This window comes from Scyliorhinus canicula, chromosome 16, assembly GCF_902713615.1.
Source record: "Scyliorhinus canicula chromosome 16, sScyCan1.1, whole genome shotgun sequence".
NCBI classification, from domain to species: domain Eukaryota; kingdom Metazoa; phylum Chordata; class Chondrichthyes; order Carcharhiniformes; family Scyliorhinidae; genus Scyliorhinus; species Scyliorhinus canicula.
Window position 1 is genome coordinate 21,540,676 of NC_052161.1, and position 23,999 is coordinate 21,564,674.

Here is a 23,999-nt window from a genome sequence, read left to right on the forward strand (position 1 = left end):
AACTAAGTGCAGTACCTGCAGCAACCAATATATAAGGATCACGTAAAAGTGCAAACAGGGAGCTCCCCTTCTGGTTCTAGAAAAGATCAAACAATAGACACTGAAGAAAAAATACGACAGTGGGTGAACCAAGATAGATGTCAGTTCTAAAACGTTAAGTGCTAAAATGGCAAAGAAAGCACACTTTGTCACTGTTAAAAGAATCTGGAGAGCAATACTTACTTCTGGTTGTGCTTTGGATGGCTGGAGAATAAACAGCTGTAGGGCTGAAACAGGCAAGAATCATTATTCTGTTTAAATCAATTTTGAATGCCAGATGATTGCCATCTTTTCCTTCACTTACCTCCATCTAGAAGTGCCAGTGCGGCCAGGATGAGGAAGGGAGCTGTTTTTCCCACAAACTCATACATCACACTGCCAAAGGGCGGGCCCACTGTAAAGGGTCAATGGAAAAATCAACATGAATTACCTACGCCCACAAAGTGGGTGAATCATCTCACAAGCAAAAGAAAATGTAACCAACACTGCCTGAGTGTAAGGCACAGTGACTTGTTATGACTGTTCCGGAAAGTTATTTTCTTTTCACTTTACAGAGCAAAAAAAAAATACGCATGTTGTAACAAAGCGCAAAAACTGAGATGCTGGAATCTGAAACAAGAACGGAGGACCTGGAAAAGCTCAGCAGGTCTGGCAGAAACCACGTTAACGTTCAGTGTTTTTGACCCTTGCTCGGAACTGAAAGGAGGGAGAATGTTGGAGGAGAAGAAACTGCATTAAAAAGTGGCAACTTTCAGAACAAAAGGCAGATGGCCTGGTGTGAGAGGGGGAGAGAGTGTTTGGCATTGAGGCAACACATGTATGGGTTATTTTTTTTTTAAAGAGAGGAAAGGGGGGTTTAAGATGGAGGGGAAAGGCCAGAAATTAAAGATGCCAAACTCAACGTTGAGTAGCGAGGTCTGCAAAGTGCCCAACCGGAAGCTAGCACCGAGCTTCACTAGAACATGGCAACAGCCCAAGGATGCAAATATCCCCAAATATTGTAAATGATTCAAGTGAAATTCACTCTTAGAACAATGCATTCAATTGTCATATAAACTAATGTATAATCGTCTTATATCGTATTACTGACTTTAATTCCACCAGTAACCACTTATATTTCAAGGGTGGCACGGTAGCACGGTGGTTAGCACTGTTGCTTCACTGTGCCAGGGACCTGGGTTCGATTCCCGGCTTGGGTCACTGTCTGTGCAGATCCTGCAGGTTCTCCCCTGCGTGGGCCGACTCTGGGTGTTCCGGTTTCCTCCCACAAATCCCGAAAGATGTGCTTGTTAGGTGAATTGGACATTCTGAATTCTCCCCTCAGTGTACCCGAACAGGCATCGAAGTGTGGCGACTAGGGGCTTTTCACAGTAACTTCATCGTAGTGTTAATATAAGCGTACTTGTGACACTAATAAAGATTATGATTATAAAACCCTTCAACCTAATAAAACGCCACAAAACGCTTCACAGGAGAGTTATGAAACAATTCTGCTGCCGAGCCACATGAGATATTAGGTCAGATGATCAAAAGCAAAGAGCTAGGTATTAGGTAGTGACTAAAAGGAGGAACACGAGGTAGAGAGTCGGAGAGGTGGTGGGAGGGTATTATCTCGCTTGAGGCCTGGACAAATGAAGACCTGGCCACTCACGCTGCAGCAATTAAAATTGGGGATGCACAAAAGGCCAGAATTGTCAAGCACAGAAAACTCCAAGGGTTGCGGGGTTGCAGGAGATTACAAGAATGGGTGTGTTGAGGGCGTTGTGAGGGTGAGGTGGAGGCCATGGGCGGATTTGGAAACTGATGAGAATTTCAAAATCAAGCTTTGATTGACCGAGAGCCAATAAAGATTAATGGGTGCAGAGTGACCCTATTTGCAAACTCTCAATGCATGGTGATACCATGGCCATTTGCTCTGAATGTTTAGATTATTTGGCGTCACTCAAGATCTTTTCTATGTTTTATCTGATAAAAATTTGTGGTCATTTCTTTTTACAATGAAAATCAAGATCGATTCCAGGTCTGATTTAATACAGAGGAAGTAAACTCCCTAGAATACTCCAGAAAGTAGAAGTGCTGTCATTATGATGCTTATCCTTATACCGTCAGTCTTTCCACGTGTAAATTTTGTGAACCATGCAGCAGATATTGTTGCCATGTCATATACACAATTACATAAATAAGTGACAATCAAAAATTGGTGAGGAAGTTATTGTTGGAATCAAACACATTTTGCCTTTTAATATAATAGTGATAATTATAATATACAGCATTGGCTACACAAACATCTGCGTGCTAATTTGTCACTTTCATATAAGTAAGGAAATTAATAGTATATTTAAACTTCAAATGCTACATTTAATTCCACGATACGCTGTGATTTGATTATTGCTGTGAAAAGCTTAGTATAGATTTTGAGAGCCAGAAACCTATTCCTGTAGGGGAAGAGGGCATGTTGCGTTAGTCCTTCGATGGTACAACTATTCACAGAAGCTCTGGTTTTTGGCTGTTTAGTGTTTAATTCCTGTTGTGAATTAATTTTGTGTTCAGATATATTTGATACATTTTGTGATGCAATTTGATGCTCTAATTGTTGCTGAACTTTTTGTATGGTATAATGCTTCTCATATCAGAACAAAACACAGAAATCATTCTGACCCTGTGTGGTACTGTGGGTTAGCATTCAGCTATTTCGCCACTGAGAACTGGAGGTTGAATTAAGTTCCAACCACTGCTATGAAAGTGTGTTGACAGAAGGACCCCCATCTTTGTTCGGGCAGAGAAAAACTGCCTCTGAGTAGCAATTGCAACCATAAAGGCTGATGGTGGCAGAGATATTTTCAAGAAACATCAGGGGCGCAAGAGGTTGGCACTTGGACACATTGTTGGACCAGAATATAAGAAGCTTCATTCTACTATTGGCTGTGCTATATCTGATCCGGGGAGGATTTGAGACGGACAATATTTGAAATGTTATTCCACATCCCACCACTGACTCCTTTCTGCTCACCCATACCGGAGAACAAAATACATCAATAATACTTTCCTGGGAGAAGAATGAAATAGTTTCATACATTTCAATATGAAGCAATATTTAAAAGATGTAAAATCAAATGATGGGGAGTGTGTTTGAAAATTGGCAAGTCTTCCATATTCAAAATGTCAACATGACAGAGGGGATTTAGGCCTAATTTAAACATGTATTGTATTAGCGTGATGCATTTAATTTTTCACATTATTCTTGTAAACTGGTTAAATGCCAAAGATACAGCAAAGATCAGCAACATAAATCAGTCTGAGAAAGCTAACAAACACTAATGACCTTGATCAAGACTACTTGCCACTTAAAACTGAAAGTCATAATGCATTTGGGACAAAGAGACAGAGGCCACTGTTTCACAAGTGGCAATTAATCTCGGGAGGTGGTAGGATGACTAAGCAAGACAACATCCTGTAACACTGAAGGCAGCGGTTTAAACATCTGATGACTGTTTTCCTTTGTATCAATACTAGCACCCAGAGTACACATTAGATTGTGCCTCGTGGATCTTCATTTTAATCATGGATTTTTTGCTAATCCAGGTGCAAGTTAGCTACTATCTTTTTTATTATTTTTCTTTGAACTTCCTTTGCAACTTTCCCCTCTGCTCCCCTAAGTACATTGGGAATGACCTTACCCATAACGATCCAGTGCCAGATGGATCGGTGGTTAAAATCGCACATCTTCTTTACTTGCCCTGGAGCTGCCTAGTGGCAGTGGGTCCAGATCTTTCTCTATTTTCCTGAGCAAGCTGCCAGGACAGCCACCAAAAACTGGTGTTTCTTTTTCCAATATCACTGGATGTAGGTCGTGTGGCACAGTGGCAGTGCATCTACCCCTGGATCAGAAGCTCTGGGTTCAAGTCAAACCTCTGGACTTGTTGGTACAGAAGGAGCACTTATAATGCAGTTCAACAGACTGATAATCAGCTGGGGGAAACTTCCATCACTTCCCCATTATACTCCAAGGGAAAGAAAAGTGTGGATGAAGATAGACTTAAAAGAAATATCAACGGGACCCGGCTGTAATTTTCACTAGGTGACTGTAAGTGTTTTCCTGCCAGTACGAAAGAGAACCAGGGCCAGAAGAGACCCCAAAAAACAATTTTGTTCTTACTTGTGAGACTGGAAGGCCAGAAGGGAAGCTTGGGTCTCCCCACCAGGACCTCGCCACCTTCCTCATCACAAACCCCAAGTGAGACAGACCAGCAGCTGGCCCCACCAGTTATCCACCGTCTGGCCAGCTCAATGGGGCTGGTTTAGCACAGTGGGCTAAACAGCCCCAGTGTGCAGAACAAGGCAGCAGCGTGGGTTCAATTCCCGTACCGGCCTCCCCGGATAGGCGCCGGAATGTGGCGACTAGGGGCTTTTCACAGTAACTTCATTGAAGCCTACTTGTGACAATAAGCGATTATTATCAATTTTCCAACCGATGGAATTTAATTGAGGGCCGACAGTTAGGATATTACATACCTCAATTTTAGAGCAAGAGATGGTGATATTTCTGACTTACTGCTGCTCATCTGCCAGAAACCCGGCAGAGTTAAAATTGGGACCAGTACAGTTCAATGACTATTTATCACACACTCGTACCTTGGCCATTATTTATGCACAAGCATTGACATTCTATTTTTCACCTCCTACTGACTGAACTTTGGGTATGGATCAGGCACAAGTGGAAAGTTGTTTGATGGCCTGCTCCACTATGTCCCTGACTCCCTACAATTTTCCAGCGAGTAGACCCATCGGGGCACAATATGCAGGCCCTCCCATATGGATTTGGGAGAGATGATGGCAGTGTCACTGGACAAATAATCCAGCAGGCCACGCTATCGCGCTGGGGAAACACGTTCAAATCCCACCATGGAATTATTTAAATTTGGTCAATAAAATCCAGAATTAAAAACTAGTCTCAGCAACTGTGATCAAAAAATCATCATCGATTGTCGCAAAATCGCATCTCGTTCACCAATGGCCTTAAGGGAAGGAAATCTGCCATCCTTACTTGGTCTGGCCTACATGTGACTCTAGACCCAAAATAATGTGGTTGGCTCTTAGCTGCCCTCTGAAATGGTCCAGCAAGCCACTCAGTTCAAGGGCAATTAGGGATGGGCAACAAATACTGAAATTGCTAGTGATGGCCACATCCATGCAAGAATTTTTTAAAAATACAAATTTCAAGCTAATGTGATAACACAGCTTCTGCCGTGATTCCCAGCAAACTTTTGAACTGCTACGGTGCCAAGCTGGCATTTTTTACCAGCGGTGATTGGGTGCGCGGGGGGGGGGGGGGGGGGGGGGGGGTTGATGCAACCATCAATTCACTCAAGGACACGAGTAGAAGTAAACTGTGGCTTTAATCAACTTACAACTGAGCCTGCCTGCGACTAGCTGAACTGAAGGCAGGCACGCAAGATTGCAGCAATTTATACTTCCGGTTGTGGGAGGAGCCATGGGCGGAGCACTGTACATGCTCCTCATCTCCCCCTGTGGGCAGAGCCGTGCAACGGCTCACAGATGGAGCCCACAGGGACACAGTGATACACAGTGTGAATTTATATTTTACATTCACCACAGGGGTGCCCTGTGAAATTGTGGGGGTTTGGGGTCACATCAGGGGCTCGAGGAGAGGAGAGACACGCTCTTCCTAGGGTGGGCCACAGACTCAAACCCACCTTCTTGAACAGTGTCGTGGCTGAGGCAGTCAGTGCTGTCAGCCTCACTAGGCAGCTCGTGATCCTGAGACGTGAGTGTCACTGGTGAGACGTCTGCTCTGAGAGGGGCAGACTACCAGGGAGGGTCCCAAAGGCCATGGTGCAGGATGTCCTTTGTTTCGGGTGAGCACTGCTAATCCTCTGCTTCCTCCTGCAGTGGGGCAGTGCTTCTGAGGAGCGCATTGATGAGTGTCAACGACAGAGCATGGCCGTGCCTAACCCCTTGATGATACTGCTGGGGTATGTGGGTTTGCAGAGGGGCTGGCTGGTGGGTTCCCACATGACCAGAGACCCTCTGAGCATTTACAGGACACAGTGACAATCAGCAGTGTGAACATCCAGGAGCTTGTAAGTAGCACCAGAGGGGTGAATTTCTAACACATACGGCCGTAATGGCAGTCTGAGCCAGGCCACCCCAATCCCAAGGGACACCCCGGGTGTACAGACTTGGCACCGACCATTCCCCGGTACTTCCCCCCCCCCCCCCCCCCCCCCCCCCTCCCCCCGGCTCAGGCAGTGAAGCCCCCAGCAAACCTGACTCGTTTTTAGAGTATTTGTTCCCTCTCAATCTGCCTCAACAGCCATGGAGACCAGGCCCCTCTTGTAAATACTTGCACCAATTTGTGCCCTTGCGACTCTCGGCTGAGAGGGGCGGAGCATCATGGAGGGGCGGAGCATACTTGTGTCCAACCCACTAATGAGATTTAAATCCATGCAAATCACAAATCGTGCGCGGGGCACGAACTTCACAAACGCTGCCAGCGGGGGACTAGACCATGGTGTCGAAATCGGCGCCGGACGCAAGTCGTGATTTTGCTATTAGCCGCTATTCTCTGCCCATTGCAATTCTAGCTGCCGCCACCAGGAAGTGGAAGAATTCAGCCCCGTGTGTTTTAATTCAGCCCAGACTGTTGAGAGGCAGATTTGTACCATCAGCATTAGGTAAAACAAGTTTTTTTGAGTATTCATGAACAAGCAGTTGATTTCACAGATTTGGCTCTACTTTGGAAGTCTCATGCAGAAGTTTACTTGACATCCAACTGTGCTACATCTGAGCTGGGAGTGCTTGATGAAGAAGTTGAGATACCAACATGTAACATTGATTTCTCAGATAGCCCTTACCTAGAGGATCACCCGGATTTCTCAACAAAACTGTTTTTTTCTAATTAGGCTTCTTCAGTTTTCTGACTTGTGTTTTATTTACTAACAGAATCGAATGCAAAATTTATCAAGTATTAGTGCAATTGAAAGATATAATTAAGAATTGCTTAAAGTATTATTTGCTCTAAACATAACCTATAATCTTCTCCATATGTATGAGATAATATTGTTTTCCTCCAGTCTATTGAGTTGATGGCTGAGAGATTATTGTCTTTTCCTAAAGATATTATGATCTCTGTTGTGGGCTTTCAAGTACATTTGAACAAATATCTCTTTAATTAAGATATTTAATCTTTCAACAAACAAATCCCGCCAATAGCATTATTAATGGTGAACGGTTGGTAATGTGTCGCTCTAGTGGTATCCAATCAGCCTTTTATTTAATTCAATTTTTTGTGCACAATTAGATTACCAGCATGGGTGGTGTAAAAAGAAACCTTAATGGGTTTGAAGAACGAACTAGGTAGGTCTAGTCAATAGCTGGGAATCTGCATTTTAGGGCCACAAGGTTCATGAGAAAACTAAATCTTCAACCCATAAACAACAACATCTTGAGCACACAGTTCAATAACTTTTATCTTTCAGTTTGTGTGAGATCCATTCAGTGCAAAACCATGAGTTCTCCCTCCAGGAATATTGGGCACATGTTAGAAGAACCTTCCTGTGTTAGGAGCAGCATTTAATTATGGGGAAGTCTGGATTTTATAGAACGTAGTGTATGATACAGCATATAAATACAATACACATGGAGAAACTGCAAAGCTGTTATCAGCTTGCCAGAGATGAACACATTTGAAACAGGTAATCTTCGGTATTGCTGAAAAAGAAAGTGCTGTTGAAGCTTCCCGTCTTGCACAAATCAGGGCAGCTACAAAAGATAAACCAATAAAGGGAATAATTTATGCAGCCTGAGAAGAGAGCTTTTTATTCATCCGGATGATGTGGGCATCACTGCTTGGGCCAGCAGTGACTGCCCATCCCTAATTGACCTTGAACTGAGTGGCAACCACGTTGCTGTGGATCTGGAGTCACATGTAGGCCAGACCAGGTAAAGATGGCAGATTTTCTGCCCTAAAGGACATTAGTGAACCAGATGGGTTTTTATGACAATCAACAGTGATTTCAAGGTCATTGTTAGAATTTCAAATAGTTTTACTGAATTTAAATTTCACCATCTGCCAGGGTGGGATTTAACCCCAGGCCATTACCCTGGGTCACTATGCAGTCACAATACCACTACACCCTTACCTCCTTTTGCACTCACCTTGCCATGGCAAATTCAGCAGAGAGCAGTTAACTGTTGACTGGTTTGAATTTGAAACAAAAGCTGGTGGTTAACAGTTAACTGCACTCTGCTGAATCCTCCATGACCAATCAGAGTCCACTTTGCCAACCGATCAGCACTCTCTTCTCAGGCATTATAAATTGTCATTCCTTTTACCGTTACTTTATCTTGTGTGGCTGAGTGCAAGATGAAAAGCTTTGGGAACATGCATCTTTTTTTCAGCAATATTCAAGATAACCTTTAGAGAATTGAGGAGAAAAGCCATCTACTAGAGCAGCAGATAATGGATACGTTCACTGATGAATCATCAGAATACGGAGACATTTTTGCATCACTGTCATCATCACCAGCAGTACCTTTCCAGAACTGTGAATGCTATCACTGCACAAAAGACTGAATTAGGTGTTGCTGGATAGCTGGGATATATAGATATTTTGTCTCCATCATTACAAGCCAGCTTTAGGTAATGTGGATGTAACCAAAAGGAAACACTGGACCTCAAGGTGCTAAACATCCCCAATACCAGACAACTAATTGGTTTCCCTGTTCTCAACTATTTCCACTAGTCCCGCAGAGATTGGACAAGTTGGATAGTGGATAAGCAGTGAATATTCATTGCCTCATCATTATTGGGTTTCAGAAGAATGTTTCAATCCTTGACCCTTTCTGGATTTCAGTGTTGAGACACCCACCGCTGGACAATAACAATGGGCCGAATTCTCTCAGCCCAGGCCGGGCAGGAGAATCGCCGGGCCGGAGAATCATGCGACGCCACCCCGATGCCAATTCTCTGCTCTCCAGAGAATCAGCGCCATTGGGACCGGCGCGGTCGGAGGCCGCTGTACCCCCCCCCCCCCCCCCCCCCCCCGGATGGGCCGAGCGGTCGTGCAAAAATCCGAGTCCCGACGGCACCATCCACATGTGCTCTTATCCGGCGGGACCGCGGCGTGCATGCATCTCGGGGGGGGGGTTTCCGACCCCAGGGGCGGCCTCCGCTATGGCCTGGCCCGCAATCCGGGCCTACCGATTGGCGAGCCAGCTTCTCGGGCTAGGGGCCTCTTTTGTTCCGCACGGCCCCACTGCCCATGCGCAGACCTGTGGTGCCCATCTGACGCCGGCGTGGGTCGCTCCAGTGCCATGCTGGCCCCTGGGGTCAGAATTGCTGCTACTGAGGGCATGTTGACGCCATCGAGAAATGTGACGGCATTTACGATGGTTTCAACACTTAGCCTCAGGATCAGAGAATCCCGCCCAATATGTTTCAGAGGTTAAAAGCAGACTTAAAAGTAGAAGACAAAGGTACAGGGATACATTGCTATCCCACCATGGAAACCTTCTGGAAATTTGGTATATTCCCATTGCAAAACCAACAGAAAACATGGGTATTTCTCCAGATACACTAGCAGGTTTCAGATCTGCACACAGTTAAACTGCAAATGGTTCCTGCCCATCCCAAAAACAAAATCCAACAAAAGTAACAAATGAAATGTATGATTTTTTTTAATCGTACATTTTTGTTGGGCATAATGTTGGTTATTCAAAGCGAATTATTTTTTAAAAAGGAATGTCAAAATTGTATTTATACAGTGGAAATTCTGTCAGCAATAATAATTTATAAGATTTTTAATTCTCATCAAATCCTTCACTGGCCATCCCCCATCCCAGTCTCTGTAAAACTTCTAACCCAACAACCATCTGCGATCTCTGTATTCCTCCAACTCAGACCTTCTCTGCATTCCCCACTCACTTCAAACCAAGATTTGCAGCCGTATAAATCCTTAAGCTCTGGGATTCCCTTCTGAAATACCCCACAACCCCTCCTCCGTTAGGATCCTCGTTAATATCAACCACTTTAATCAAGCTTTTAATTGTAAAATGTAAGTTGCTGTTTCTGAAAATGTTGATATAATTTGGACCATTGTCGAGTGCCAAATTTGCCGCCCATGTTTCCTTCCTTGATGAGTTATTTGGTAACTTTTGATTAATATTCCTCATGAGGTTTAACAATCTCTGTGTTCTTAGAAATTAGACCTTGAATGAGGTCAATTAGAAAGAGACCTCCAAAAAGTGTGGAACTATTAAGCAGCACATGCAAGATAAATCTGCAGTAATATTTTAAGGTAAACTAGGATTTCAGAGTAAGAAGTCTGACAACACCAGGTTAAAGTCCAACAGGTTTGTTTCAAATACTAGCTTTCGGAGCACTGCTCCTTCCTCAGGTGAATGGAGGAAGGAGCAGTGCTCCGAAAGCTAGTGATTTGAAACAAACCTGTTGGACTTTAACCTGGTGTTGTCAGACTTCTTACTGTGCTCACCCCAGTCCAACGCTGGTACCTCCACATCATAGGATTTCAGAAGGACTGCAGAAGAAAAATTTCAAAGGACTTCAGTCAGGGAGCTCCTAACACTTGGAATGGTTCTGATTAAATGGAAATGAAAATCTTTGACTTTTTAAACTGCACTTTATACAGCATCATGTGAACCATTGTTGTTTAAATGTCTTTCCAATATATGATGTAATGAGAACTTCTTGAAATTTCTAAATGTACACACTGACGCAATGAGAAGGGAACAGTTGAATTAGTTGTGATTGGATCAGCTAACTCGACCAGATAACTTCCAGCACTCTCTGATCGGAGTTTGAAAGTTTGAATTGGAGTTTAATGTGGGAACTCTAAATAAATCCTAAATAGCCCAATTCAAGTCCTGGAGATTCTGAATCACATCTTGCATTCAGGTTCTCAGTAATATTCTGTTCACTTTTCAATAACCAATTGTGTAAATAAAGAGTCCATTACAATCCTGCAGTGCTCTTTTGGAATAGCTGTTGGCTTTTGTGTGCACTTAGGAACTTCTAGAATTTGCCATTATCTTTCAGGAATAATTCAGAAAACTACAAAGTGCAATTGGCGATGAATTGCATTCCTCCTGGTATATGGATACTGACCCAAAACCCCCATTGCGAGACCTCCTAATGCAATACCCATTGCATTGCCTCTCTCTTCATCATTAGTGTAAACACTGGCCAGCATCCCCATACCTGTATGAGAAAAGACACTTGTTAGTCTGTGTAAATATTGTGTGATGCTAAATACTATTGTCATTGGATCTGCGGTTACAACATAGAACATAGAACATAGAACAGTACAGCACAGAACAGGCCCTTCGGCCCTCGATGTTGTGCCGAACAATGATCACCCTCCTTTAAACCCATGTAACCCGTATACCCGTAACCCAACAATCCCCCCATTAACCTTACACTACGGGCAATTTTAGCAAGGCCAATCCACCTATCCCGCACATCTTTGGACTGTGGGAGGAAACCGGAGCACCCGGAGGAAACCCACGCACACACAGGGAGGACGTGCAGACTCCACACAGACAGTGACCCAGCCGGGAATCGAACCTGGGACCCTGGAGCTGTGAAGCATTGATGCTAACCACCATGCTACCGTGAGGCCCCGAACATGACTTCTCAATGAAGTAAAATGTGTGTCAAGCTTCATTATGCAAATATAGGATGTATCATACTGATGTCACAATGGCCAAATATTGCAAAATTCTTAAATAATGCAAAATGCAATTTCAAAAGAAAAATCTAAACTTCGTGGTCCTGGAAAATATTAAATGCCTATTTTATTTTAACGGAAAATTATCCGCATTTTGAAGCAACTGGAAAACGTAACAGTAATTATGGAGTTTGTGTGCGCTATGTATGTGTAAGTATGCACTGTAATGTAGTTAGGCCAACATTTCTGACAAAAGAGTATGATAGTTACACGGGAGATTATTCTAATAGAGATGTTTAGTTACTATGTTATTTTCATGACACTTTGACAATTGCCCCTTACCTGCCACAGAGGAGCATGAGGACCCAATGCCCTGCAGAGACCTGGCTAAGAATAGTAGTAAGTAAGTCTTCGAGAAAGCAAACACTGTAGGGGTAAAAAGATGCATGAGGGCTATGTAAGCACATTTAATTCAAGGGTTAAAGTGAACGTGGGTCATGTGAGAAGCTAAAATTTAAATAAAAATCAGAATCCAATCCCAAACCTAACCCCAAACTAGCCACTTCCAGTTTTAACCGAAGCAGGACGGTGTGTGAGTGACCAACTCACTCCAAGGAGGTGGGTTGGCATTTTAAATATTATAACAAGGTCGCAAGCCTCATTGCTATTCAGCTTTTTTTAAATTGAACTGTGGATGGTGGACTTTCCTAAGTCCCCAAAGCCCTGACAGCTTTTTGCCCCCCCCAGATGACATCTGCCACATCCGGGAGGCGAGTATCTTTACAACTACTGGGTCCAGCGCGCCTGCCTGAGGACTCAGAGTCCCCACGCACCCCGCCATCCCGCTCCAGGCCTCTAATTCCTAACCCCCTCTATCCTCAACCCCCGTCCACCCTCCCCACCGCACATGAAGACTTCCAACATCACCCCACCAGGACCTTGGAATCAATCCCATCTTCCACCCTTATTGATCAGCCCCAGCCCCTCCTTTGGATCGACTCACCCTTAACTTTCTCCCCACCCCCTGACCAACCTCACTGAGGTTAACCAACCCATCCCTGTACGACTGGAACAAATGTGCGCTGATAAATCAGATGGATTTCCTAGTGGGGAACTGACGGGTAGTGTCACACAGAGGCTGTGATGTTAAAGTTGCACAATTTTGGGGGAATCCCAAACTCCAGGGTTCCTTACTGACTTCCCTGCTCTCAACTATAGTTAACACAATAAATTACTGACCCACAGCTTTACGTTCAATTCAACTTTGCCACAGCAAAGCGCAGATAAGATGTTGATCTTTTTTGTCATTCAAATTGAATATCATTGTCAAGTGCAAACAAATGGTACATTTACTTTATTAGAGATCAGTGATTATGTTAAAAGGTCTTATTGCCTGCAAACTCAGTAAGAATTAAAATCTTAAGTGTTCTGGACGAAATAAAAAATAAACTTTAAATACTTACTAACTGTTGATATAAATACGATGATAAACCCTGCAAACATTGGAATTTGATATCCTATCCTGGAAACAAAAGAAAGCATCCGATTTATGGAGTGAATAAATACTTAACTAATGTCTGGAATAATTTACAACTAGACGATGGTTCTTTGTAAACAGAAGCTCAATAAAACATACAAACAGTACACAAATAACTATCTGTTGTGGTTATCTGTACAATGATGTAAAATATATCAGTTATACAATCAACAATTTGATATACATACATACTATACAAGTTTGCTTGATTCTGTTTTTGAATAGCTGAGCTTTATGATTTGCATGATATACTCTGCCAGTCGGTATTTTGACTGGGGTGTCGGTACACATAGGCAAAGATGGTTACTTAAGGTCAGAATAAACTTAATTTTGCAATTGCTACTAAGATAATTTTTTCAAATCTATGCTACAAACTTGATCTGTTGTGCAGTGAGACATCTGTCTGGGCACACGTGCACTCTGCTGTCACCTTGCATGCATTGGCTACACAAACCCTGGCACCTACAGATACATATAGGGCAGAATTCTCTGTAGCCTGACGGGTGTTCTGCGGGTGTTTCACGTGGCGCCGGTGCTAGCCCCTCACCGGGACCGGAATCGGCGAGGGTTTCAAGCCGATCTTCCCATCGTGAAACACCAGGTATCCTCCGTTGGTGTCGGCACTCTCAGAAATGGAGAATCCAGCCCTTTATCTTTGCCGCATGGGCACCACCTGGACAGAGTTCAGAAAACAGTATATGTGGTGCAATGGTTAGCACTGCTGCCTCACTGTGCTGAGGACCCGGGTTCGATCCTGGCCCCGCCTCACTGTCCGTGTGGTGTTTGCACCTTCTCCCCATGTCTGTGTGGGTTTAACCCCACAACCCAAAGATACGCAGGTTAAGTGGATTGGCCATGCTAAATTGGCCCTTAATTGGAAAAAAATTATTAGGTACTCTAAATTTTTTTTAAAAAGCAGAATATGGCCAATAGATCGCACCCTCTATTCATCTGAACGGCAAAAATCTACCCCATTGTTGCACCCACTCAATGTTTAAGTCTTGGTTTAAAGGATGTATGGAATCCCTACAGTGCAGAAGGAGGTCATTTGGCCCATCAAGCCTGCAGCAACCCTCCGAAGGAGCATCCCACCCAAACCCATGCCCCCGCCCTATTCCCGTAACCCCACCTAATTGTTTTGTTTTGCACATTAAGAGGCAGTTTATCATGGCTAATCCACTTAACCTGCATATCTTTGGACTGTGGGAGGAAACCGGAGCACCTGGAGGAAATCTACGCAGACATGGAGGGAATGTACAAACTCCACAGAGACCAGTTACCCAAGGTTAGAATTGAACCCTGGCGCTGTGAGGCAGCGATGTGAACCACCGTGTGACCGGGCCGTCGCTGTCTTGTTTCGAAACTCCTTTATCCAAATGAGTCTCTCTGTAAGGTAGAAGTGTGAGTTGATTGTGTAGCAGTCTCTCTAATCTTGGTCCCCAATGTCAGATTTTCTGGATGTTGCCAAGAAAGGTAAATGATATGTAGATTGAATGTAGAAGGACAAGATCATAGAGATAAAGTACACTGATTGAGGAACCTTAACCTGTAATATACTATCAATTGTGCATTTCACAAATTTGTCAGAGGCCACATTACATGGAATTGACAACGTGGAAATTGGCTATTTGGTTCAACTAGCCCAGACTGTTGTTTCTGCTGCTCAGGAACATCTACCCACTATTAATTTCCTCTCGCCCAATTAGTGTATCCATCTATCCTTTTCTCCATCTCTCTTCACTCTAGAGTGGCACAGTGGTTAGCACTGCTGTAACACAGAGCCAGGGGCCCGGGTACAATTCCGTTTGCATAATTGCTTGTGTGCAGTTTGTACATTCTCCCCGTGTCTGAGTAGATTTCCTCCGGGTGCTCCGGTTTTCTCCCACAGTCCAAAGATGTGCAGGTTAGGTGGATTGGTCATGCTAAATTGCCCCTTAGTGTCTAAAAAATAAGATGTAGAGGTTAGGGTAAGGGGTCATTAGGATAGGGTGGGGGACTTGGTTTGGGTGGAGTACTCTTTCAGAGGTATGGTGCAGACTCGATGGGCCAAATGGCCCCCTTCTGCACTGTAGGGATTCTATGATTCATGTACATATCACGTGAGTTCTAGATCATTTTTAGGCACTTTTGCAAGGAGCAAGGTTTCTAGAAAGAACACTTTCACTTGATCAAGACTTTGCAAGTTGAAGTGACAATATTATTTATATATCTCATAGGGCAAGTAGGAAATACACTGTACCCCTGAAGGCTGTGCAACAGAAATGCCCGCCAGCATTAGTGTAAGGTGCCTATGGTGAGGGTAAGGACTGGGGAAAGTAAATACAGCGGGCGCAATTCTCCGCACTCACGACGGTGCGGAGAATAGCGGGGGTCGTAAATTTTTACGGCCACGCTAGTCTGCGTCCCTCCCGCTATTCTCCCCCCCCCCCCCCCCCCCACGCCGGACTCCCGACACGAATCGCTGCCACCGTTTTTTTACGGCCAGCAGCGATTCTCAGCTGGCCGATGGGCCGAAGTCCAAGCCCTTTTACGGCTGTTTTTACGAACGGCAAACACACCTGGTCTGGCCGTTCGTAAAAACGGCCGTAAAGTCCCGATTTTGAAAACCATGGCACCGATTGGCACGGCAGTACCACGGCCGTGCCAAGGGTGCCATGGGCCCGCGATCGGTGGGCACCGATCGCGGGCAGCGGGTCCGATTCCCGCGCACTCTTTGTCCTTCCGCCGCCCCGCTGTATCACTTCGCGGGGCGGCTGAGGGGCATCCCGGCCCGCGCATGCACGGGTTTCGCGCAAATGCGCGATGACGTCATCCGCGCATGCGCGGGTTGGAGTCTTCCAATCTGCGCATGCGCGGCTGACATCATGTGACGCGTCAGCCGGCGCAAACTCTGGCAAGCGGGCTTAACGAAATTCATTAAGCCCGTGATACCGGAGTTCACGGCCGCAGCATACTAGCCCCGACCGGGGACCAGAATCGGTTCCCGGTCGGAAAGGGGGAGGCTGGCGTCAAACCCGCCCGGATTTGACGCCAGCCTTACGATTTCTCCCTGTCTGGGAGAATCGCGCCCAGCATGTTTGGATGGTTTAGAGCAGAAACTGGAAACCCTCAGCAGCTCAGTGAGCATCCGTGGAGAGACCAGACAAACTGTTCCATTACTTCTGACAGGGCTTTAAACCTGAGAAAGTGACTTTTTAACCAAACATTTATGGAACATGGTCACCATTGGCTGGGCCAATATTTATTTCCCTTCACATGCGGTGACGTGGTAGCACAGCAGTTAGCACTGTTGCTTCACAGTGCCAGGTTCAATTCCCAGCTTGGGTCACTGTCTGTGCAGAGTCTGCATGTTCTCCCCGTGTCTGGGTGGGTTTCCTCCGGTTTCCTCTCACTGGTCCTGAAAGACATGTTTGTTCGGTGAATTGGACATTCTGAATTCTCCCTCCATGTACCCTAACAGGTGCCGGAGTGTGGCGACTAGGGGATTTTTGCAGTAACTTCATTGCAGTGTTAACGTAAGCCTAGTTGTGACAATAATAAAGATTATTATATGTCTGCACTATTGGGTGTCTCCAGCACTTTAAAAAAAAATCAGGTTTGTTTGGCTCTTTGTCCATTGAGATAATTTGGTTTGTTCATTCGGAGATACATTTGTTTATTCCAGAAGATTCCACAGGGAGTGCAAGTTTTATTGTAAGAACCCAATCACTCACCTGTTTGTCAGGGGGCCTATGAAGGGGTTTGTCACGAGCTGCACGGTGGCCTTTGAAGCAAACAACAATCCAACTTGGACATTCTCATTCAGCAAGTCCTTGTCCCTATTAAAACAGCTCCCGTTGGAATCGACTGCCACAGTCGTGTTGCTCACGGAGGGCTGGGTTGTTCTGAGCACCTGCCCTTCATCTCCTCCCTCGCCTTCTGGCTCCGTTATCATTGTCGTGTTGTCATAATAGGAAAAGATTTTCTGAAATCGAGTGGCGGAAACAACTACAGGGGTCGGGGTCGGGGTCGCGGTTTCCTCCAGTGATTGATGGTGAAGAGTATACAGGTAACTGGGGATGATGGGCACTGCAAACACATACAGAAGTTACACTTTCAAACTCACTGGTCTGAAATCCAGCAGCTCAGTCTGGTCAACACACAAGACACATGGTAAAGATGTTATTCTGATACTTCAGTGATTATATTTATGCAGCTTGTGTCTTGCCAATCCACATCCAGTCATTATTTCCTCAATCTCTACCACCGGTAAATGAGATTTATAGAGTTCAATCCCTGACACCTCAACAACAGCTTCAAACTCACATCTTTTATGGTGAATGCTGGCATTATAAACCACCTTGGGCTATGAAATAAGGACCATGCATTTAGAATCATGCACAGGCCATTCTGATCTGTTGAAATGAAATGGTCTACCTCTGTATTTGAATCATTATTGTCTTAGGGTGTCGATTAATCACTCGGTTAGTACGATTAGCTATTGTTTTCATCTCTTCCATTGGGAGCTCAATATTGGTGTGAATTTGATTCCTCTGCCCACCAATTGAAGATGTGCAGGTTAGTGAGCGAGGGACAATATGCACATGTATACCTCACACTGATTGGCAATAGTCTGACATCTCCAGTTATGGAGGAGTGTGTCAGACAGCACCTCTCATTTGTCGTCGTTTCTGCTGCCCAACTGGCAATATTTAATCATCGGCTGCACCCGATGCACTGAGTAAAATAACACCAATCGGCGTCTTTCAATGAGCGGCTTCTAAAAAGTCTGAGGGCATCTTGCAAAGGATATAAGTTTTAGAAGCGTTTAATGATGACAGTAATTCTGTTTGTTTTTGAGGGATTGTCCTGTGTTTTGCTTGGTTTGTGTAGACTAACCAATGATCTAGGACAGGGTGGACCCTGCAGCATCACTAACCAGGTCTCCTCCAGTTACACTGACTCCATGTGTTATCCTCCCTTCGTGTTGGAACGCCAGAGCAGAATAACTTAATCCAATAACCCTCATTTCAAACACCTCGAAATAATCCGTTTCCCTCCCACTGTCTGTCTTTGTTGTGTTCACCTTGCCGTTACAATACCGAGTTTATTTGCTAATCATTCCCCATTTAAAACTTGAGCAGGGTTAGCCCACTATTTCTAGTATTGCGAACCCATTGCATTGCAAACCTTTCAATAGATCGAGCAAAAGAATGCTGCGGAAGAGATGAAGATTAAACAAGAGGAATGAAATGCCCCAGAAGGGACAGGCTTCCCAATGGGTTCCACCCATCAGTTCGATAAAGCAGCGGTGAAAACGCCGTTTATTGGGAGTTGCTTCATATCTACCGTAACTTTATGAGGTTTAATGGAAGAGAATGGAACCCATAGAATTCTTTACTGTTATTCTATTAGTTTACTATTTAATTTTCTATTCTTCACTGTTTGTCGAATCAGGTTATTTCAGCAATGAAACTCCAGCAAAACGACACTTTCAGTCATTGGGAACAAGTCTTTCTAATCTGAATTGAATGATTGGCGTGTGGGGAAAGGAGAAGATGATTCAATTTGCTGAGAGCCTTTCACTATTGAGTGCGATCGAGGTTAATTTGTGACCCAACTCCAGAATTTCCACATTTACTTCATACCACTTGGGAATGTATCAATTTCACGTTTCAACTTAACAACTGACCGAATCTCAGTTCTGCTAAAACTTCCAAACTTTACAACCCTAAGGTATGTCAAACTGCTTCGTAACTTGAACGTGGAAAGATTGGCAATGTTCCCCTGGTCCTAGGTTCGCAATCAGTTCCCCGTTGAAATCTTTGATGAGACCGCCCTTAGTCACCCAGATTTCCGGGACTCCAGCCCTAGTTATTGTATTGCCACCTTGTCATTTCATTACTGGTATCATTCGGCCAAATCTTCACTGTATTTCACCCAAGGCTGATATAGTTTCCTGAAGGTGCAGTGCTCAGAGCTGAACATAATATTTCAGTTGTGACCTAACCAAATCCTTGTAGATTTTAGCCCAACTCCTAGCCCGTTGGACTCAAGCCCTTGAGATGTAAAGGCCAGCAATCCTTCCGATTCTTTTTCTTATTTATCCCTGACCTTTTTAGTGACAGATGTGTGTGGCTTACATTGCTTTAAACCACCACTTTCTGGTCCGTCAACCAAAAGTGGAAAACCTCACACTTTCAATCTGAACTGTATTACAATGCCCTCTATCTTTGTATCATTGACAAACCTGCACCTGTGACTCTTCATCCTGACATTCAAATCATTAATGGATACAGTGAATAATTAAGGTCATAACACAGATCCTTGCGAGGCACCACCAGTCACATCCTGCCAATTGGAATACCTGCCCATTATCCCTATTATCACCTAACTGCTCAGTCACTTCCCATCAATTCTATGAGCTTATTTCTAAACTAAACTTTCTTATGAGGGACCTTTAATAAATGTCTTCAGGAGGTTCTATAGACGCTCTCCTGTGCCCTACTTTAGTCACCTCTTCAAAAAAAATAATTCAATCGTATTCACCAAGCACGACCTCGCCTTTACAAAGATAAAAGCAAACTACTGCGGATGCTGGAATCTGAAACTAAAACAGAAAATGCTGGAAAATCTCAGCAGGTCTGACAGCAGTTGTGGAGAGAGAGAAGGGAGCTAACGTTTCGATTCTGGATGACTCTTCGTCACAGCTTTGATAACGGGTCATCCAGACTGGAAACATTAGCTCCCTTCTCAATCCACAGAGGCTGTCAGGCCTGCTGACATTGTCCAGGATTGTGTGTATCTGGCTCCCCTTTATAAAACCGTGCTTGGTCTCCACGATCAACTGGCCATTTTCTCGGTATCAGTCACTCTGTAAATATAAACCTCCCAGTGTCTATAACAGGCGGCCAATCACGACCCCGGCTGTCTCTAATCAGAAATAAGATCAAGCCCCTACAGGTCCCAGAATCCGAAACAAAATGCAGGCTTTACAATGTCTATAATCTGCAAACACATTTACACAAATTAGGAGGATGTTCAGCTCTTGGGAGGGAATTCACCAGAATAGACAGTGTTGGGGGACTTTAGAAAGTTGGAGAGTTTGACAGAGACTGGGATTGTTCAGCTTGGTGGGTCAAAGAGAAACCCAATAACAGCTTTCAAAGTTCAACGGGATTTTTTTTGTTGTAGGAAGTAGGGGGAAACTGTTTCCTCTCACTAGTAACCAAAGGTCAGAGATTTTAAATAATTGGTAACAAAACATATAGCAAGAAAGTGAAGGTTTTTTTTCTCTCTCTCTCTCCTCGCCACCAGTCCCCGAGGATGGTTAAATTCTGGCACTCACCAGCAGGAAGGATGGCCGAATCAGACCCTATAGGAACCTTTAAAAAGGCAATTAGACGTGGCCTTGGAAGATAACTAATTTGGATGGGTTTGGGGTGGGGATTAATTGAACAGCTCTTTCAAAGATTCGAGAAATGACAGTGTCTACAATCCGAAATCAGTGTTGAACCCAGGTAAAAGTTTGTGATGATGGTCATTATCACAAAGAAATCGGGTCTCGACTGTCTCCGGGTCCTTTAAGGAGCACACAGTCCCTGTCAATGACATGGTCACCGTGTACAGATCGTTCTGAATGGTGGGGCGCCAATTGAACAGATAATCCAGTGGACCCTATCAATACAAAGTCTCGCTTCATTCCCATCCCTGGATGTACTGAAGCAGTTAGTAAACTGGCACAGACCCATACGATTGTTTTGTTTGCCGAAGGGAGGGGTGGCTTTAAAAGTTAGAGTTGTGTTCGAAGCAGAGAGTGGTACTGACCCCAACTGGAGGCGGGCTGTGTTACTGCACAGACTGGCGCTGATCTCCAGACACAACCCAGACTGTTTGTTTCAGAACATCAACCCGAAACATTTTATACCCAGAACAATACCGGTCATTTAAATATTATGATAGGCTACAGACCGCCTGCCTATGCCATGGCTAAACAATTAAAAAGGGCTTTTTGAAACAACAACAACAAAATCCAGATATTTTCCACTGCTCCCATGAAAACAGTGGCTTCCCTTTTAGAAAACAGTGGAAAATGTGGAATGAACCTGGACTTGATTTGATGGCCAAATAGCTCAGGGTCCTCCCGCACCCTCCCGCAGCCCCACCTGGACTTATTTCACTCACCCACCACCGTCAGCAGCATGTTGTCCAGCAGTAGTGCGATAAACACTATAAACAGGATCAGCTTTCGAGACTGTCGACCGTCCCTTAGCCAGCGCAAAAAACTAAACTCTCTGAGCCTCTCCATCATCAACTGGTGCCGGCCACACCGACTCCTGGGAGGGGGAAGCATACATCAGATTAACAACATCATACTCGACAGTCAAGATGAAGAAAGGCAACGCAAAGCCAAACTGCCCTCCACAAATGTTGCTAAGTTTTGGCTGATTGTGAATGTAATGTAACAATATACAGAATGCCAGCAGAGGGTTAGCCTTCAGAACCTGCTCTGCTCCAACCATCACTCACCTCGATTCAGCAAAATGCACGGGCTGGAGAATCGCTTCTATCCCCGATAGCTCCAACTGGGAAAGAGAGCCATGCAGATAGTGGGCAGGTCGAGGGGATTGCTCCTGTCCAGTGACGCTGTGATTCCTCACATTTCAGCGCCTTCCTGCCGATATTGACGTGCGAGGGAATCGCTTGATAAGGCGCCGTTGACAAACAGCGGGCCAATCCGCTTCAGCTCGCACTTCATTCCAATATTTTCCACTTAGGAAATCAAAGTTCACCTTCAATTTTAATAAAGCTGTTACCTCCTCTCCCCCCTCCCCCTCTCCAAATAGAGCCAAACTGTTGATGCTGCTGAAAAACAAATGGATAAGGCGCTTTGAGCGATTTATATATTCCATTGAGACTGTTTGCACACTAACATCCTGTAATTGCTGACACGAAGCGACCCGTAGTAATTATTAACAAGCAAACTTAACGATTGTTGAACAAAATTGCATTTTTGCCACTTTATGGCATTGTCTCCCCTCCTCCCCGCCCCACCTCTATTCCCACTTCGCAGATACCATCGCGTTTGGTTTCAGACCCGAAAGCAAATTTTCTATCGAATTCTTTCGCACGCTGATCATTGCTAAAACGGCAGGAAAGTAGAGCGCGGCGCACCGACTCCCCACAACCCACCTGCAAGGACTGGGTTAGATCTCGTCGCGAGTAATGACATGGAATTCTTTATGGGCAAACACATATATTGATTTGACCAAATAGAACTCAATCGCCACCTTGTATTAGGACATTTTAAAGACTAAACGTTCATCAACAAAACGTTTTGTCCAACGTTTAGCTGAGTAAATGGATAACACATTTCCTGTGTCTAAATATTTCATCATGGTGAATAATTTTATATTAACTTTTATAATAATTGCTGGTTCCTTAGTGAGCTTTCAGCCTAATAGTTTGTTCATCAATTACATTGCTATATAATGGCATAGATGGATGGGCCGGACTTTACACTTAAGGACATTTGCTACATTTGTACTTATTGATTTTCTATGGGCGTTTGCACCGTAAATTGTTGCTCGCTAACTATTGAAAAAGTGGTGCCTTATACAGAGGAGCTGGGATCCTTGTGACAGGCCACACAATTGTGTATTTCCTTAACCAACCAGATTGAAGACTAGTTATTGGGCAGGACAGAATCTGAAACAGAAGTGTCAGGTGGGATATTTAATTCAATGTACAGTACAGAAAGTTAAAGAGAGGGGAAGAAAGAATGATTGCATTGAGATGCACAGACATTAAAGAGATACAACTTGAAAGTAATTTGAAAAAATCTCTAACAATTATTAGAACAGAAGGAAATGTGACTCCACATTTATAAACTTCGATTTCAGTGCCATTGGTCATGAGTAATTTAGACTTACCACACTGCTGAAAGGGCACTTATGCTCTTTCTGGTGGGAGTAGTTTATATCTATGATGCCAGTGTATTTCATGCCATTCAATGTATTTGAATGGGGAGTTTGTTGGTGAGGTACCATCAAATGTTGGTTTCAGCTAGGACATCCCGATCCTGATGGGGCGCCCAATCCAAGCTCTTTAATTTAATGTAATGTTGTTTAATTCTGGATCTCAACCCAGTTATGAACATTTTTGGAAGTCGGGCTGGACTTTTAGTCCTTGAACTTTTCAATTCTTCAACAGTAATTTTATCAGGCCCTGCCCAGTGTCCTTTTCAAATTGATCAATCATTATGTCAATTCTTCTTCATCAATTGGATTAAATAGTTAGAAATGCCCTTTTCGTGCATTTAGCAAATTTGCCTACATTGACCTTATTATTAATTATTGATAATCTCTGTGTAAAATAGTCTAATTCTCCTATTTTTAAGTGGCATTTAATTTGACTGGATTGCTTATTAATCGTCTATGCACCAATCCTCTGAAAGAGCACCTACCGAGGTGGATTGGACGTAACAGTGGCACATTGGTTAGCACTGCTGACTCACAGCACCAGGGACCCAGGTTTGAATCCGGCCTCGGGTGACTGTCTGTGTGGAATCTGCACGTTCTCCCCATGTCTGTGTGGGTTACGCCTGGGTGCTCCGGTTTACCCCCACTGTCCAAAGATGCGTAGGTTTGGTGGATTGGTCATGCTAAATTGTCCCTTGGTGTCCAAAAACGTGCAAATTAGGTGGGGTTACAGGCTCACGGGGATAGGTTGGGGGA

At 44.3% G+C, this 23,999-nt stretch overlaps 1 protein-coding gene across 1 annotated transcript in view; it reads right to left on the reverse strand.

Moving 5' to 3' along the window:
- The window catches only part of slc18a2 (solute carrier family 18 member 2), a 49,798-nt gene extending 27,794 nt beyond the window's left edge, over positions 1–22,004 (reverse strand). The window contains exons 1-9 of the mRNA XM_038773156.1: positions 21,793–22,004; positions 21,448–21,599; positions 16,998–17,352; positions 13,211–13,269; positions 12,090–12,173; positions 11,186–11,278; positions 344–433; positions 223–266; positions 16–76 (exon numbers count right to left, since the gene is read on the reverse strand). Of these exons, the coding sequence (XP_038629084.1) occupies positions 16–76; positions 223–266; positions 344–433; positions 11,186–11,278; positions 12,090–12,173; positions 13,211–13,269; positions 16,998–17,352; positions 21,448–21,574 (913 nt within the window). The 5' untranslated portion in view covers positions 21,575–21,599; positions 21,793–22,004. The remainder of the gene's footprint in view (positions 1–15; positions 77–222; positions 267–343; positions 434–11,185; positions 11,279–12,089; positions 12,174–13,210; positions 13,270–16,997; positions 17,353–21,447; positions 21,600–21,792) is intronic.
- Between the last annotated feature and the right edge of the window lie 1,995 nt (positions 22,005–23,999).